The sequence below is a fragment of the Cetorhinus maximus genome, chromosome 3 (assembly GCF_964194155.1).
Source record: "Cetorhinus maximus chromosome 3, sCetMax3.hap1.1, whole genome shotgun sequence".
Classification (NCBI taxonomy): Eukaryota; Metazoa; Chordata; class Chondrichthyes; order Lamniformes; family Cetorhinidae; genus Cetorhinus; species Cetorhinus maximus.
Genome location: NC_135881.1, coordinates 193,140,683 through 193,157,716, shown reverse-complemented (window position 1 = coordinate 193,157,716; position 17,034 = coordinate 193,140,683). Strand labels below are relative to the sequence as shown.

The window sequence follows — 17,034 nt, the reverse complement described above, 5'->3', positions numbered from 1 at the left end:
GCACATATGAATCATTGTAATCAGTCTGTGCTACCTGCATTGATTGCTACTAGGGTGGTTAGTCTACGCACTGCCTCCTTCTGTGTACCCACCATCGGATGCAATCTGATTTGTAGGCCAGAATGTGCGATATTCAATATACCTTAAAGTGGCTTACATAAGAATAGCATTGGGAGAGACCAGGGAAATAGTTGGTTTCCCCCCAACACCTTCACCTCCTCCTGATATATGTAGAACGAAAAGAAACATGACAAAACTAAATTTAACAGAAAACAGAAACGACAAAAACAAAAAACAAACAAAACAAACTGAAGAAGTCTTCAGTTGCTCCTGTCCATAACTAATGTGCTCAAGCGACTGATTTGTTGAGTCAGAAATTATTATCTGGAGTTGACTCAGGTCAAGTTATACGTTTTTATATATTTTTTGCTTAAGTGCATTTATTGAACTGGACAACATTGCTTGGAGGGTTTTCACACGAAAAAATGTCTCTCTACCGCAGTTTACTGATGGGATTAACTCGGATCACCCACTTCTCTAAGTTTAATGAAATTCTCTCCTGTATTTTCATGTTTGGATGAGAATCTAAACTTATCTCATGCTAATTTCGTTATCCAGTGCCCTCTGGGGAGGTTAGATAGGCCTGAGTCCTCCTTGAAGGAAACATGCAGGGATGTAGTGAATTAAACATTCCTGAGAAATTGCAAAGCCACAGCCCCCAGAGAATTTAGACATAAACTGGCTCCAGACTAGCTGCCTGAGACCTTAGTCACCTTTTCAGCACTTCTCTGACATAGTCACCAATCAAAGCAGGGTCTCGTTGGTCAACAGGGAAGGTAGCAACGGGAGGGGAGGGGGGAGGAATGGGGTGGAATTCTGGGAGGTCTGCAGGTTTTTCAATAATTCAGCCAAGTTTATATGTTGTAAAGGCCAAGCCCTTGTCAAGAGTTATGGTGCATGGGAGACATTTCTGTCGCAAATTATGGCAAAATGCAATAAATTAATTTGAGAGTGATAAGTATAGCATTGTGGGATCAAAGTTCTGAAAGTAGCACAAAATAATAAGAAAATTGTAATGAATAAACTATAAAAAAAAGGCTTTCATGAAAAGTTTTCATGTCTTTCTTTAAAAAGGCAGAAAAAATAGATCACCTCCCACTCAGCATACCAAAGGGAGCATAATTTCTCTGACACAGAACTATATGTACAGACACTTATATATTTAATTTAGCACAGAGAAGTGTGAAGTGACGCTTTTTTGTCGGAAGAATGAGCAGAGGCAATATAAACTAAAGGGTACAATTTTGAAGAGGGGAATAAACAGTGATCTGGGGGTAAATGTTCACAAATTGTTGAAGGGAGTAGGTCAGGTTGAGAAAGCGGTTAAAAAAGCGTACAGGATCCTGAGCTTTATAAATAGAGGCATAGAGTACAAAAACAAGGAAGTTATGACAAACTTTCATAAAACACTGGTTCAATCTGTCCAATGCTAGGCACTGCATTTTAGGAATGATGCGAAATAGTACAAAAAAAAGATTTATGAGAATGATTCCAATTACACAGATAGATTGAAGAAGCTGGAGTTAGAGATGGTTGAGAGGAGATTTGATAGATGTGTTCAAAATCATGAGGGATATAGATAGAGAGAAACTGTTCTCATTGGCAGAAGGGTCAAGTATCAGTGGACAGATTTAAAATGATTAGCAAAAAAGCTAAAGGTGATATGAGGAAAAATGTTTTTACGTAGCGAGTGGCTATGATCTGGAATGCACTGCCTGAAACAATGGTACAGGCAGATTCAATCATGACTTTCAAAAAGGAATTGGATAACCACCTGAAGGAAATCATAAAATAGATTGGTACAGCACAGAAGGAGGCTATTCAGCTCATTGTGCCTGTACTGGCTCGTGGAAGAGCTATCCAATTAATCTCATTCTCCTGCATTTTCCCTACAGTCCTGCAATTTTCCTCTTCAAGTATTTATTTCCAGTATGTTATCTGAAATATAAAAAAACCATGCAAAATATCCCCCAGAAACAGTACAGAAATGGGAAAAAATTTGCTGGACTACGGGGGAAAGGTGAGGGAGTGGAAGTAGCTGAGATGCTCCTGCAAGAAGTCAAAAACTGTAGGCCAGCTAGCATGGCATGAACGCTGGTCCTTACCTTGTCATGAAAGGCCTCTGTTCACCTTGTTCCACCTCCTTGATCTTCCCAGGAGCTGCCTGCTCTAGTTGACAAGGCATTTTCTGCCCTCAGCACTTGGCTACCTTCTGCCTTTGTTGCTGGTGTCAGACAGGCAGCTCCTGCCTCCTTGGGGTGCTCTGTGCCTCTAATTGGGCGTCAAGCTCGCCTCCTGATCAATATGGCAATTTACATTTAAAAATCTTGTTGCAAGAGCAACACAGCTCAGGCACAGGGTCAGGACCGGGAATTCACCCGCCCACCAGATTGAAAATCCAGCCCCTAACTTGTATGTATTTTTTCCAAATGAAATACATTTATAAAACAGCTACAAATAAATAAATGTGATGAACGTAACAAAAGTCGATTTTCCACAATGATAATGATGATGTTGCCTCCTTTTCAGTTTAAAATTGCATTTAGATGCAATTACTGTATTACACAAAATTTCCTAGGTTTCTTTAAAAAATCATTTAGTATTTAATCTCTTTTAGATATCCCAGTAGGGCAGCAGTTAACAGCTGTTAAACCCAATATGGTAAGTTCCCAATCTGAGCCAGACCGTCTGAGTAGGATGTTGGAATGAACGATAACAGTTTTACTTTTGTACCTACAGCTGTTGTAAATGTGCTGGACTATTGCAACTAAACTTTTGTTTACTGCAATTTTAAACAATGTTATGTGGGTGTTGTTCAGTTTTTAAACTAATGTGATTTTTATTTATTTTGTAGTAAGAACTGGTTAAAATCATTCCGAGAGTTAATTAAGAAATATTTAGTTTTAAGTGACCTAATGATGCTCAGAAGATTACGTGCATGTTTTCATTTCTCTTTCCTCCTATTCCGCCTCAGGCTGTAACCAAGGGGATAAGTCGGCAATGGACCCTGCAAGGTCTCTGCTGTTACTCACTGTTATTGCATCTTCCTGGAACTCGATCCTTGCTGCTTATTTCATCCTACTCATTTACTGTGTGAAGTACCAAACTTCCCTGAATGATACAACTGCAAACCCACCTTGTGAGGGATCCATGAAGATTATTTCAGTGGCAATGCTTTTTTGCATTTTGTCTACCTTTAGTCTGACAATTTTCTTTTGCCTCTCTAAGGCAGGACAACTTGCTGACTTTTGGTTGAAGGTCACAATTCCAAGCACAGACATGCTTAAGGACTAATCTCACAAATCCACCATAAGGCAATATGCTTCTTTTTAAGGTTTTATATTAGGATTTTATGCCTTTGTTATTGCCTATTTTGCTAGGTTTCCCTGGTCCCATATTCCAAGCAGCAGATAACATTGATGCTCACGGTACTAAATGAGAACTGAGTAATCTTTTATTAATGCTGAAACCCTGCAACACTACAGATACTCAATTTTATAATTAACTGCATGAACTGTACACTCACCTCATTGCTATAATCACAAAACCCTCCAGCATTGCCACTTCATTCTCTAATTTTTTTATTCTTTCATGGGATGTGGGCGCAACTGGCTAGGCCAACATTTATTGCCCATCCCTAATTGCCCTTGAGAAGGTGGTGGTGAGCTGCCTTCTTGAACTGCTGCAATCCATGTGGTGTAGGTATACCCACGGTGCTGTTAGGGAGGAAGTTCCAGGATTTTGACCCAGTGACAGTGAAGGAACAGCGATGTATTTCCAAGCCAGGATGGTGAATGGCTTGGAGAGGAGCCTCTGTGTGGTGGCATTCCCATGTGTCTGCAGCCCTTGTCCTTCTAGATGGTAGTGGTTGTGAGTTTGGAAGGTGCTGTCTTAAGGAGCCTTGGTGAGTTGCTGCAGTGCATCTTGTAGATGGTACCACACTGCTCTAAGTAAGGGAGATCTGACTGGTTAAAAACCAGACTATCACCCAATTCAGAACACAGTGTGAGAAACTGTAGGAGGAGTTACTATTCAATGGAGCTGGATTGGATTCTGTTGGATCACAGCAAATGGCCTATAAAGACCACAGCTAATCCACTGGCTTCATGAAGAGCATCTCGGCCTAATGTTTGAGTCTGTGTGTCCAAATAGCGTACTTTTTCATGACCATCAATATTTCTTTTTCTAATATAACGTGTTCTGGAAAAGGATCAGTTCAGGTTGCCCAGCTTTTAAGTTCGTATTGTCTACTAAGCAAAAACTTTCTGCAACATTCTTTCATTGATGCTTGTTTTCAAATGTTGTGAAATCTATAATTCTGTTAAGAAAATAGTCATGACATTTTTAAAATGCTTATGACTTAGCTTTTTTTTTATAGTTGTGGGCCAAGTCTTTAGTGATTCCATCAAAAAGAGAGGTTGTATTGGCTGCCTTTGCATTTGTTGCTGTAAGTGAAACCTCTTCCAGTATAAATTGAACAGATTTGCAGTGGTATAAGCAACATTTCTGTTTAGATGGCATCTTTGTTTGACTTGTGGAAATTCTTCCAAAGGTCTCTAAGGATGATTGTGTTGGCCTCATTTTACAATTGCATTCCATGCAGAAGACAGTAACAGTCATATAGTATAACAGGCATTATTTATGGTAGTGTGCTGCTTGACTCTTAATATATTAAAATTATTTGTACAGCATGTTGACTGGTCTCAGTGGCTGCTCGAAACAGAGGGAGAAACAATTCTGTTCATTGTCATTAGCATAATTTATAGTAAAGATCAAGTTTTTAAAAATCATATAACAGGTAAAGCTGTTCATAAATAATTTAAGGTCTGTTCTATACAGTCACAGTAAAATGCAAGTTAATTAAGTTCCAAATATGCAGGATGATGTGGCAAATTGCACAGGGCCAGTGATATTTATCCCTCAAACTACTTTGCTTAGAAAAATATGCTTAATTTAGTGATAAAAATATATTAAAGGAGGTGTTTGAAAGATGGTTCATTCCTCCCAGTTATATTGAAAGGGAGCTATAACTAATAGTAAATTATTCCCTTCATCTGTTATAGTGAACTATTATGAATGTTTCTCAGTAGCTTCTCTTGCCTATGCTCTGTTCATTCTATTCTTACTAAGGCACCAGAGATGCCATGGCACTTTTTTACACCACTGTATAATAGTGTTCTGGATTCAGTTCAAGTGTAAATCTCCTATAATCTCATTTGTAATTGAAGTTATAAAAAGTGCATTTTATGTATTCATTATTATGAATTCACAATTACATTAGTACCCAAGGTTATTAGCAATGGTAAAGATGTCATGGCACTGTGGGATTTAAAGAGAGCACAGGATACTTTGACCTACTTTGACTTAGTCAAACATCTGAGAAAAAAATACAAAGAATTGCAGTGTGGCTACCTTTTAACAACTCAGTGATACTTGTGAGCATTTCAGTACAATAGAACTAGACTACAGTTTCTGAACAGTATGAGTAGCATTACTACAATCTGGGAGGAACCTTTTCAAATCAGTGACTCACCATCGCCACTGCCAAGTGTATTGCCGATGTCCTCTATAAGAAAGACAGGCATTCAAACATGAAATTGAAAATCCACACACAAAATTGACCCAAAATCCCAGCGGATCACAACTCTCAAAGTTGCTGTGATCTGGAATGCACTGCCTGAAAGAGTGGTGGAAGCAGATTCAATAGCAACTTTCAAAAGGGAATTATATTTTCAGTATACTTGGAAAGGAGACATTTTTCAGAATTCTGGGGAAAGAGCAGAGAATGAGACAAATTTGATACCTCTTTCAAAGAGCCAGCACAAGAATTCCGGCCTAAATAGCCTCCATCTGTGCTGTATGATTTCCACGATTCTATGATCTGAGTTGAAACTTGTATAAATGAGTGGAGTGTAATTTTAAATCATCTATCTTTTTTAGATAAACTAAGTGGTACAATTTTAAAGGGAATAAAGGAACAGGCAGACCTGGGCATGTACCTACACAATCCTGTGAAGGTGGCTGGACAAATTGAAAAGGCTATTAAAAAGATATGTGGGATCTTTGTCTTTATAAGTACAGGCTTTGGGGTGAAAGGGTGAAAAAGCACGAAGTGGGTGCTCTACAAATAAGACATGCCTGTCTGAAAGCCTGATTTTCACATACAGTTGCGGTCCTAATTGCAGATTACCATAATTCGAATTCGCCTGGAGACACTAAAACAACCACCTGTAGGTTTAGCATTTAAGATTAGAAGCAATCTTTGTGGCGCAGCATATATGGGTTCCATGCACTCACTTCCACTGAAGGTGTGGGAGTGAGCTGGCTGACATACATGGCAGATTTCCGAATGGCTCAGGGGCCAATGAAGATGGCACATAGGTACTCGGACCCAGCATTGGAGGTTTGGTGGAGGAAGTCTAGAGGAGGAGGGATGTCTACTACATGCAGAGGGGATGGAACCTACCTCTTCCTCCTGTCCCCCTCTCCTGCAGTCATGGGTGTTGCTCTGCCTGGTCTCATGTCCTCTTCTCATTCCTCTTGCAGACCAAGGGGGACTCCCAGAAAGATGTCAGAGACTAAACACTCCCTTTCTCCTGGTGACTCCTATAAAGTAGTGTAAAGCAGAACTTAACCCTATTTAGGTAAAGTCCTGAGAGAATTTCTGCTATAAATGTTGAAAGAGTATTGGTTAAGTACTTCAAATGGCCCGAGGAAGCTTCCCTACATGTTTCAAAAGACCATATCAAATCTGTAGCAGCAAGTAAACAGTGAGATACCTTTAAGTAGCCCTCAAGATCCTAAGCTATCAATTGTTTACTCCTATTCAGTGGTTGCTGTTAGGAGAGGGTGTTAGATCAAGCGCTAGCCGCCAAAATCACACACAGCTTTTTTAATGAGTGCCAACAGGCAATTTAACTGGCTTAACAACCTTCTTAACAATCCTCCAGGAGGCCATTCCTTGTGCATGTTTCAACTCCTTTACCAAGACAACATCTTGCCCTAAACATGAGTGAAACCTAGGTTGCAGCTCAAGACCCCCATCTTGGCCAGCTCAGAGGCTCTTTAAAAATCGCTCCCGTAGAACACAAAAGCAAGAAAGTTATTCTAAACTTTATAATGGTTAGACCTCAGCTGGATTATTGTGTCCAATTCTGGGCTCCACACTTCATGAAGGTTTTAGGGTGCATGCAGAGTTCATTTACTAGAATGTTACATGGGATGAAAGTCTGCAGTTATGTGGAGATGCTAGAGAAGCTGGAATTGTTCTCCTAAGAGCAGAGAGGATGATGAAGAGATTTGTTAAGAGGTGTTCAAACCCATGAGTGGTTTTGGTCAAATAAATAAGGAGAAATTGTTTCCAGTGGCAGAAGGATCAGTAACTGGAGGACACAGGCATAAAGTACTTGGCAAAAGAACCAGAGGCAACACGAGGGGGAAAAAAAATTACACAGAGAGTTGTTATGATATCGGGCACAATGCCTGAAAGGGTTGTGGAAGCAGATTCCATTATAACTTTCGAAAGGGAATTGGTTAAATGCTAGAAGTGCGAAATTTTTCAGGGCTATGGAGAAAGAGCCAGCGACTAAGACTACTGTAATTGGATGTTTGTTTCAGAGCCAGCACAGGCACAATGGACTGAATGCCACCTTTCTGCACTGTATAATTCTATGAAATGCTTTTAATGGCTGGCAGTTGCCACCACCGCAGTAACCACAGTGGAAGCCCCTTTAATCTGCATAAATGTTGCTGCCAATAAACTTAGAGGAGGAGCAGCTCGGAAGAGTTCCCCTCTTCTCTTCTGCCCCTGACACCTCACAATATTTGCATTTTGTGTTTAATGATCTGAGGAGAAAGGGGTGAGGGTGATTGTGGGAAGTAACATACAATACTAGAATCTTTACTGCAAGTTACATGTATTTGTCTAAATAATATATCCAAAGACAGGTCTGCATTGCATTGATAATGGTGTTTTGTTCAAAAAAAAATTCAACATTGACATTTGAATATAAAGAATTTAAAACTGACCAACAGCACCAAGCTCTGGAATAAGTCCAGAATTTATCACCAATACAAGTGCAAGCTTTGTGAAAAGACAAAGGTGCACTTGAAATAGCCATGTCGAATGTCATGTGACACTGAGTATGAGCAGGAAGGTGGGAATAAGTGAACTTTTGCCTCCGTTGTGCAGCCCATCAGAGAATAAATGGACCAAATCAACTGAGCAGATGTGTAAGAATGTGGAAGGTTGAATACCTTTCACACAGAGGCCTTTGTGTTCTGGGCATGATCTGGCATTATGATGGGATGCAATAGGCCTCAGCTTTGCAGCAATTACTAAGCCATTATCACGCTACAACACAAGATCGTTTTTCTTCTGATTTGGGCTGTCACCTGTTCTTCATTTACCAGTCAATAACCATTAATTATCCTCTGCAGAAGTTTAAACAAAGCGTCCCTCCTGTTAAAACCAGTAAACCATTCAGTAATGATAAATAAACTGAAAACTGCAGGGACCCCCCCCTCCTTCCAACAGCACCGTTTAATGCCTGAAGTCCTATATGATGGGAACTACTAAAGGAAATACCTAGAAATTGGAAGGTCAAGGACCTGATGAGGTCAAATTCTAGGCTGCAGAAGGAGCAAAATCAGAATTCTTATTACAGCCGTTAAGTAACTTGTAGATTTGTCATCTGCAGGCAGAATATGCAAATTGTGAATTTTAGATCTGAAAAACCAGACTAAGATTTTAAACACTAACATTAAATAAGGACATTTGTAATTATTTTTTTTAGAAAATACATTGTTTTGAAAAAAATTAATGATTACAAGATTTTATCAGTCTTGCTCATCATATTACTTAGCATTATTATTTGCTTTTACAGTTTGTCTTTTTGACTGCTGAAGGTATTATTAACTCACATGGAACATGGTTCCATAGGCACTGGCGGCCAGCCACTACCTCGCCCACTTGACTAATCTTCATGTGAATCTTGACAGTAACTATTGACAGGCAACTCAGGGCATCATAGCCAAGTGCAATTCTACTTCACCCTAGTGTCAGCTGTGTCTCAGTGATAGGACACTCGCCTTTGAGTTAGAAGGCTGTGGGTTTAAATCCCATGTCAGATGCTTAAGCACAAAATCCAGGCTGTCAGTGCAGTACTGAGTGATTGATATATTGATATTTATATCCGTAGTTAGCTAACAAAATTCACTCATATTTCAAATACCTATGTTGACATTGTGTGAAAAACCTGAACTATTATATATGAAGTAAAGGACTGTGCATTTTTATGTATAAATAAATTCATTGGGTATAATAAATTAATATTAAATGTATATTTTTCATGATTCAAATGGTAATGCATGTTGATAGATTATGAAAATATTTACCTCATTAATTAATTTTAGATGATAAAATGAGCTACATTATTTCAGATGATGAAAAAGCTCGGATTAGCCATTTTTCAAGTTTACTTTTCCTTGGGATTCTTAGTTTTAAGCTTTGATTTTTTTTCATTGCCCTATTTTTCAACTTTTAGTTAAAATGAAACGCTGCAACACAGCTATATGTTGGATCTTGTGGATGAATATCAGACAACGGATAAGATTTTAAGCAATTTAGCATTTTAAAAATATTTTTTTCTACTTTTTATATCAAATTGAGGTCAGTTGTCATTCTGAGGTTGGCCACAGATGAAGCAAGATCTCATCTTCACATTTCCCTCTCTGGCAGATATCACAACTGTCTGACTCTATTCTCAGGTCTTCCTGTACCCTGTATCATCTATGATTTGTGCTGCAGAAGAGAGATTTCAGGCATATGAAGTACCAATTATGCTTCTATGAGTTGCCACAATACATTGGTGGAGGATCCTGAACTGAAATTAACAAGCAGCTTGGGTTTGGAGAAATCATAGAATGACAAAAGATTTTGTAACTATTCTTTCCTAGACCATGAGCCGGAGAAAAACATCCATAAGGGTGCCTGGTTAAAAGAAAATCCTGCTAATCTCTTTATCAGTGTATTGTACAAGAGGTTTGGGATCTATAGAACTCACTGTTTGGGAATGTGTGAAAAATAAAAATGGTTTTTATCAATGGATGGGTGTGAAAAATTTTTAAGCTTTTAATTAAAGAACAATTCTTCACATTTAAAAAACTGATTCATAGTTATTTTCCCTTGTAATGGTCTTTCACTTCAACTTTTCTGTGTACTGTGACAGAAGTACTATAATGGATTGTTGCACCAGAAGTGTAGAAATATGGATAATATTTTAACACTTATGACAATCCCATACATGACAAATGGAGGATAATTACAGAGAACAGTGAGTTCATAAGCCATAAATGAAGTGATCTCATCATTCACAAGTCACAAAATCATAAGTTATTTAGATTGTTGCCATGAGAATTTATCACAGCAATGGTGTGATGTGATCCATGCCTCCAAGCGTGGCTGACTGGATAACTCATGAGGGAATAGGGGAAAAACCTATGGCTTTACTCGTGGACTTCAGAATCTTATAACAACTCTAAGGGCAGGATTTTTCACTTGGCGTGCTGGCACGCGCCTGACACACCTGAGCGTGAAATAAAGCGCGTTGACGTTGGCCAAGCGTGCCGACATCAACGCGCACTCTTGCGATAGTTCAGTCAGCAGGCGTGCGCCGGAGCTGGCAGTGAGCTCGTCAACAATTAAAAGGCCTATTAAGACCATTAAGTTAACAATTGCGCTGAATTTTTCACTGCCTATTCAACCCAACGGTTGACGGGCAGGCGAAAAGGCCAAACGGCCTTTGCATTTTTTAGGAAACTTCATCCATGGACGGAATGAGGTTTCCTAAAGCAAACAAAAATAAAATAAAAATTTTACACTTGAATTAAAAACATGTCCTTGCTCATGTGACAGGAACATGTTTTATGACATTTTTTATTTTGTTCATTAGTTTTTTTAAACAACGCTTCATCTCCCTGCTTCATCAGCTCCATGCCTTAGGGATATTGAAGTGCTCTTTCGCATTCATGCGCAAAGTTTGCGCTAGGCCCGCTTTCCTTCCTCCCCCCACCTACACAGGCAGCGCTGAGCGCTACCGTTCGCATTCCACGCTGGGCGGGCCTTAATTGGCCCGCCTGCGTAAAATCACGTTGCGGTGTCGATCGGCTTCCCACCCACCCCCGCTGAACACCCCCACCAAGAGCAAAATTCTGCCCTAAGTCATTCTTTGGACTTGTGTGTAAAGATCAAAAGACTTTCAAAAGCAAGTGTTGCATTTGACACTATGGATGGGATTCTATTGGGCCAACAGAGGTCTTGCCCACAGCTCGAAGAACCGGTAGGGTAACCCTGATGGTTCCATGGGGGAGGCCCGATGGAATCAAACACCTTTAAGGCACTTAAGTGGCTACTGTCAGCCTTCTCCATGATTAAGGTCCCTGGTAGCAGAATTCATACCTGCTGTGATCTCCCAGTCAATGAGACTGGCAGCCCTTCATGCCGCCAATGCCAGTGGCTGCGGTGGCAGCTGGTGGCAATGCACCTACCAGAGGCCCAGAATCATTGTGGGACCCCAGACTAAAGGTGAATGAAGATAGGATGGGAATCGCAGGAGAGGAGGCCAAGGGGGTTCGGTGTCGAGGGCAGGGGGGTGGTCTTCAGCAACTAGTCCCCCATGCCCAAAATGATGAGTCCTCCAATCAGGCACAGAGTGCCTGACAACAAGGGACCTCCCGCCAGGAGGCCACTGGCAAACTTGACAGGGTTTGCTGAAGCCATGTGGCTTCCATTTAATCCCTGAGCCACTACTAAATTGCGCTGGGCTCAGGAACAATAGGTGTCAGTTGGCTCATTGACATCCTGGCCACCAGGAAGCCCACATCAGTCCCTTCCACCCTCCAATTTACCAGGGGGGGTTTGGCCACCATCAGAAGACAGACATAGGGCCTCTCCCAGGATTATGTTGCCCCGGCCACCATGTTTCCCACCACAATGTGCTGCATTAAATCCAGCTCTACATCTCTTTTGTCAGCTTGTTATTCTCATTAATCTTACAGTTGGATTCTGATAGGTTGTAACGTGCTTGACTGAGGGAAATTATGGGTATTTGGCTTACTCTTAAGCATTATATGTTAGTGGCAAATCAATAATTCACTTCACTTGCTTCTTAGCAACAAAAAGCCTGCTTTTCTCTTCTGTGCTGTGGATGGAGAGAAGTGATGTCCATTATGGATACCTTTCACCAATGTTCCATAGAACTAGAATTTCATTTAAGATGCTAAATCAAGTCCCTCAAATTGTTTCTGCCAGGTCAGGTGGATATGAAAGAATAAGATTGTGTCAATCAATTTAGTCCCTGCCCAAATTCCTCCTTCACCTAACATCATCAAACAGATTAATTGGCAACTCATCTCACTGCTGCTTGTTCAATCTTATTATTTGTTAAATGGCATCTGTGTTTACTTATATAACAGCAGTGTGTTTGCACTTAAAAATAATTCATTATCTTTAAGGCAGTTTGGAATATTTTTCAGAGATTATACATCACTAACAATGCATGCTATATGGACCCAGTTTTGACACAGTGGACCTTTGGTGGAGCCATATGTCACCTTCAAAAGAAGAGGGAAGAAAATGCAAATACGAACAGCCTGTATGGGACTATTTAAAACAGACACGAGGAGGAATTTCTTCTCTGAGGGTAGTCAATCTGTGGAATTCTTTACTGCAGAGGGCTGTAGCGGCTGGGTCGTTAAGTATATTCAAGGCTGAGATAGACAGATTTTTAATCAGTAAGAGAATCAAGGGATATGGAGACAAGGCAGGAAAGCAGAGTTGAAGATTATCAGATCAGCCATGATCTCATTCAATGGTAGAACAGACTCGATGGGCCAAATGGCCTACTTCTGCTCCTACGCCTTATCACCCCCTCAACCCACACACAGGATCCAACTGTTTAATAAATGACTCCAGGGATTTTGCCTCCAATGCCCACCCCAGAAATTCATTCAATATGTTAAGCAGTCTTTGCGTGAAAAACAACATCCTTACCTAACATGTCTTAAATTTGCTCTTTAACACAAGACTGAAGAAATACCATGAATTTATATAACAGCTTTCATGTTCTTAGGACATCCTGAAACACTTGCGTGTCATCGACTAAAATCGCTATAAAATCTCAGCTTTCTCTTTAGCTATCTCAAACCCAATCATGGAATTCTTCTATAAATGAGTGTGCTCTCATCCAAAATGCTTCCTTGTGCTTTCTTTTTATAATATATTGATTTTCCTCATTTCAATTATCTTCATCAATTTTAACCTTTGAATAACCTGTACTCTTGGAAAAATCAAGGATTTCATGTATGCCCCAAGGTGTAACTCTTTAAAATATCTCTGCTTATTTTTTGGTGGAACTACATTAAAGATAATCTAGCTGTGGAGTAATAGTAATACTGTAATCAAGATAATCTATGATTCTATGAGTTCCAGCTGGCAGTAATTGATAATATGTAAACTCGAAGTTTCATCTTGTAAATCTGAAATTTTACTTGAGTTATTACTTTTATGCAATTATTTATCCCAGATTATCTGTGCAGGAAATGAAAAGAAGGCAGAGAATTTTTATAAAATAGCAAAAGTAGTTTTGGGCACTGAGTATTAGAAAACTGAATGGTACCTTTTATACAGAAATAAACAAAAAATACAGAATATACAAAGCAGTATTTTATAGCATTTTTGGCACATGAATATTGGTTACTCACTTCATTTTTGGGGTAAGGCCATATGCGAAGCATTAAGAAGTATAGATATGCCTTATACTTTTCGAGCAAGACTGCTTTTTCACTTGCGGTGGAGAATGCTAGCATGAAGCTCCAGTAGTCTCCTTTGTTTGCAAGATGGCCCAGAACTAGCTGCTATGGTGTACAATGAAAGACTCGAGGATTGTTGCACATTTCTGGAATCTGAGTTTGTATCAGCTATGATGAGTTTCTTCATTTTCTCTTTCTCTTTCCTCCGCATAGAGTTCAGTCAGGTCAATGCACACTACATCAGCCATCCAGTATGCCAGTAAAATGAGAATGGGATTAGTATAAACCTGTCAGTGTTGGCAAGTTAGATCAATGCATATGTTAGTAGCCAAAAATCAATCATACTGTGGTGATCCCTGACAAATTGTGCATCTCTATATACATCCATCACTGACACTTAAAATGGAGCCCAATTTTTAGTAACTTCAATCCATATGCCTACTGACCTTTTCATAAGCAGATCTGTGATCTTAATCTGATATCATGAAGTAAGACTTTGCTAAGGGCACTACAGATGATTTACTTCAATCTTTTCTCTCCTATTACTAGGCAATGTGGTTAATGGTGCAACAGGATGAACCAGAGGATTTCATCATAGCTACAGGAGAAGTGCACAGTGTTCGAGAGTTTGTTGAAAAAGCCTTCAAACACATTGAGAAAACCATTGTGTGAGTATCAAAATGTGCCACAGTTGAATCATGGATACTGTATTTCTAATTTGATCTTTCTCTAGCCTCACCATGTTTTTATATTTGCACTTTAAAAGGATCTAAAAGTAACATGTAAAGGCTTTTTTGCAGATGTGTAGTTTATAATCTATGATGAGGTGCCAAATAACTCCAAAATTTCAGGCTGATAGATTAAGAATTATGCTCAAGATTTGTACTTAGTGGAAAGTTACATAGAAATGGAATGAATGAGAATTTTGAATATTCAACATGATTAAGTGGAGTTTTCATCATGTTACAGGACAAGGCAGTGACAGTTCTTGACGCATTTACAATTGTTTGGATTATAGTTCAATGTTGGATCCGTTTACATCTGTGTTAACAGGGAAAGGACATAGCTTGAGTGTGATACAGTTCATGTAACCCAGTCTCTAGACTTCTGCATTGGCACAGCAGCCTTAATATAACATCTTGGTCATTGTTATATTTTTTTTCTTTGATTTGATGATTTCTGTTTGCCTGGTGCTAATACTTGTTTTCGATTTTTATTTTATTAGTATGCAGGTCACTTGCAGAAAATCCTTGTAGTGTCATTGAGGTCAAGAATAGATTACTCAGAAGTAAAGGCAAAATGCTCCACACACACACACACACACTTCCTATAATTTATTATTTTTAGAAGTATTGTATTCAAAACCAACTCATAAATTATTCTATTATTCCTTTGCAGCCTGGACTGTCATTTTTGTAAGTGCAAGACAGCCATATATTTAGGCAATAAAAAATTCTACCATGGACTGTACTAGGCAATTGGGTACAGTTAGTTGGATTGAAAGATGACACCATTAGGTCGAGTCCTTTAGATGAACTCCTTGCACTCAATTCCCCAGTACAGTGTGCAGTGAGACTCCTTATTGCTATTCATTCACAGGTTTAAAAAAAGAAGTTAAGGCTCAAGTTTGTTTTTATTTTGGGGGAGATACTTTGAGCATAAAAGCAGCAGAAGATGTCTTTGAATTTTCAAGCGCTGATTGATCAGTACCAGGAAATAGATTTATTGTCACCGTTGAGATATAAAGGGAGCGGGGGATTAAAAAATGTGTGTCCCATTGTGTACAGTAACATCTTGTGAGGCTATGTTTTGTATATATTTCAACCAGAATTTTAGACATGGGGACCTAGTTTTCTTTCAAATCGTTCCATCTGTGTTTCGTGACTCGCTCATTAACTCTGGGTTCCCTGGGCTTCTCTCCTTGTCAAAAAAAAATTCAACCTGGGTAAACCTCAAAAGCACAGTCAATTAGAATATTTTAACTCCAAATATTTTGATTATTTTTAAATATTTACCCTTGTGCATGGCTGTGTAGCAGTTATTAGACTATTAACTGCTTATATTTCAAATATAAAATGGTGCAGTTTTAATGTAATTAAATTCAATGTAATTTAAATTTATATCGATACCTGACAAAAGAAAGCAGTGCATTGTTAATGCCAACGTTGAAAGTTGAAATTTCCGAAGTGGAGTCATATTGGATTTGAAACATTGGCCAGGATTTGACATTGGTTGGGCAGGCTCGGCGGGAGTGGGCAGGGGCGGTCGCAGAGCCACGATTTCATGCGGGTAGGCCAATTAAGGCCCACCCAGCATGGATTGCGAGCAGTAGCACTGAGCAGTAGCACAATAGCACGGAGCTGCCTCAGGGAGATTGAAGTGCTTTTTGAAAAGATTTTTAAAGACATTAAAAATTTAATGAAACATGTCCCCTCATGTGACTGTGTCACACGAGATGGGACGTGTTTTTACTGTCATAAGAAAGTTTTTATTTTACCTGTAATAGCTTTAGGAAACCTCATCTTGCTCATGGATGAGGTTTCCTAAAAATCTAAAGGCCGCCTGGCCTTTTTGCCGGCCCACCAACCATTGGGTTGGATGGGCAGCGTAAATTAAAAGTTAATTAGCTCGTTAATGGCCTTAATAGGCCTTTCAATTATTGGCGGGCGTGCAGCCAACTCCGGCGTGCGCCCACCCAACGAAATATCGCGAGACAGCATGATGACGTCGGGACACATACTCGACGTCATCGTGCGTCATATTACATTCAGGTGTGTCGGGCGTGCGCCCGCAAGCTGAATGTAAAATTCTGCCCCACTAACTCTGTTCCCCTCTCCACAGGTGTTGCCAGAGCTGCTGTGTTTTTGCAGCATTTTCTATTTTTATTCCAGATCTCCAGCATCTGCAGTATTTTGCCTTTCATGAAAGTTTTCGTGTCTGTACTCATAAATCTTTGCTTGATAGGTAGAAAGCAGTTTGTTATCATTTACTTGCTTTTACACTGGTACTTGTCTAGTTTCAATCATGAATGAGTGTTTTCCATGGGCTGGCTCACCACTTTGCAATGCAACAATTGGCTTCATTATCTTAATGACAGAATTGTCACCCTACATTTTTACAGATCTATGATTCTACCACTGAGACAAAAAGCTATTTTAGCAATGT

The 17,034-nt window shown here is 39.5% G+C and overlaps 1 protein-coding gene across 1 annotated transcript in view; it reads left to right on the top strand.

The window, feature by feature from the left end:
- gmds (GDP-mannose 4,6-dehydratase) overlaps positions 1–17,034 on the top strand; it is a 663,771-nt gene that overhangs the window by 524,239 nt on the left and 122,498 nt on the right. The window contains exon 8 of the mRNA XM_078539480.1: positions 14,419–14,537. Coding sequence (XP_078395606.1) covers positions 14,419–14,537 — 119 coding nt within the window. The remainder of the gene's footprint in view (positions 1–14,418; positions 14,538–17,034) is intronic.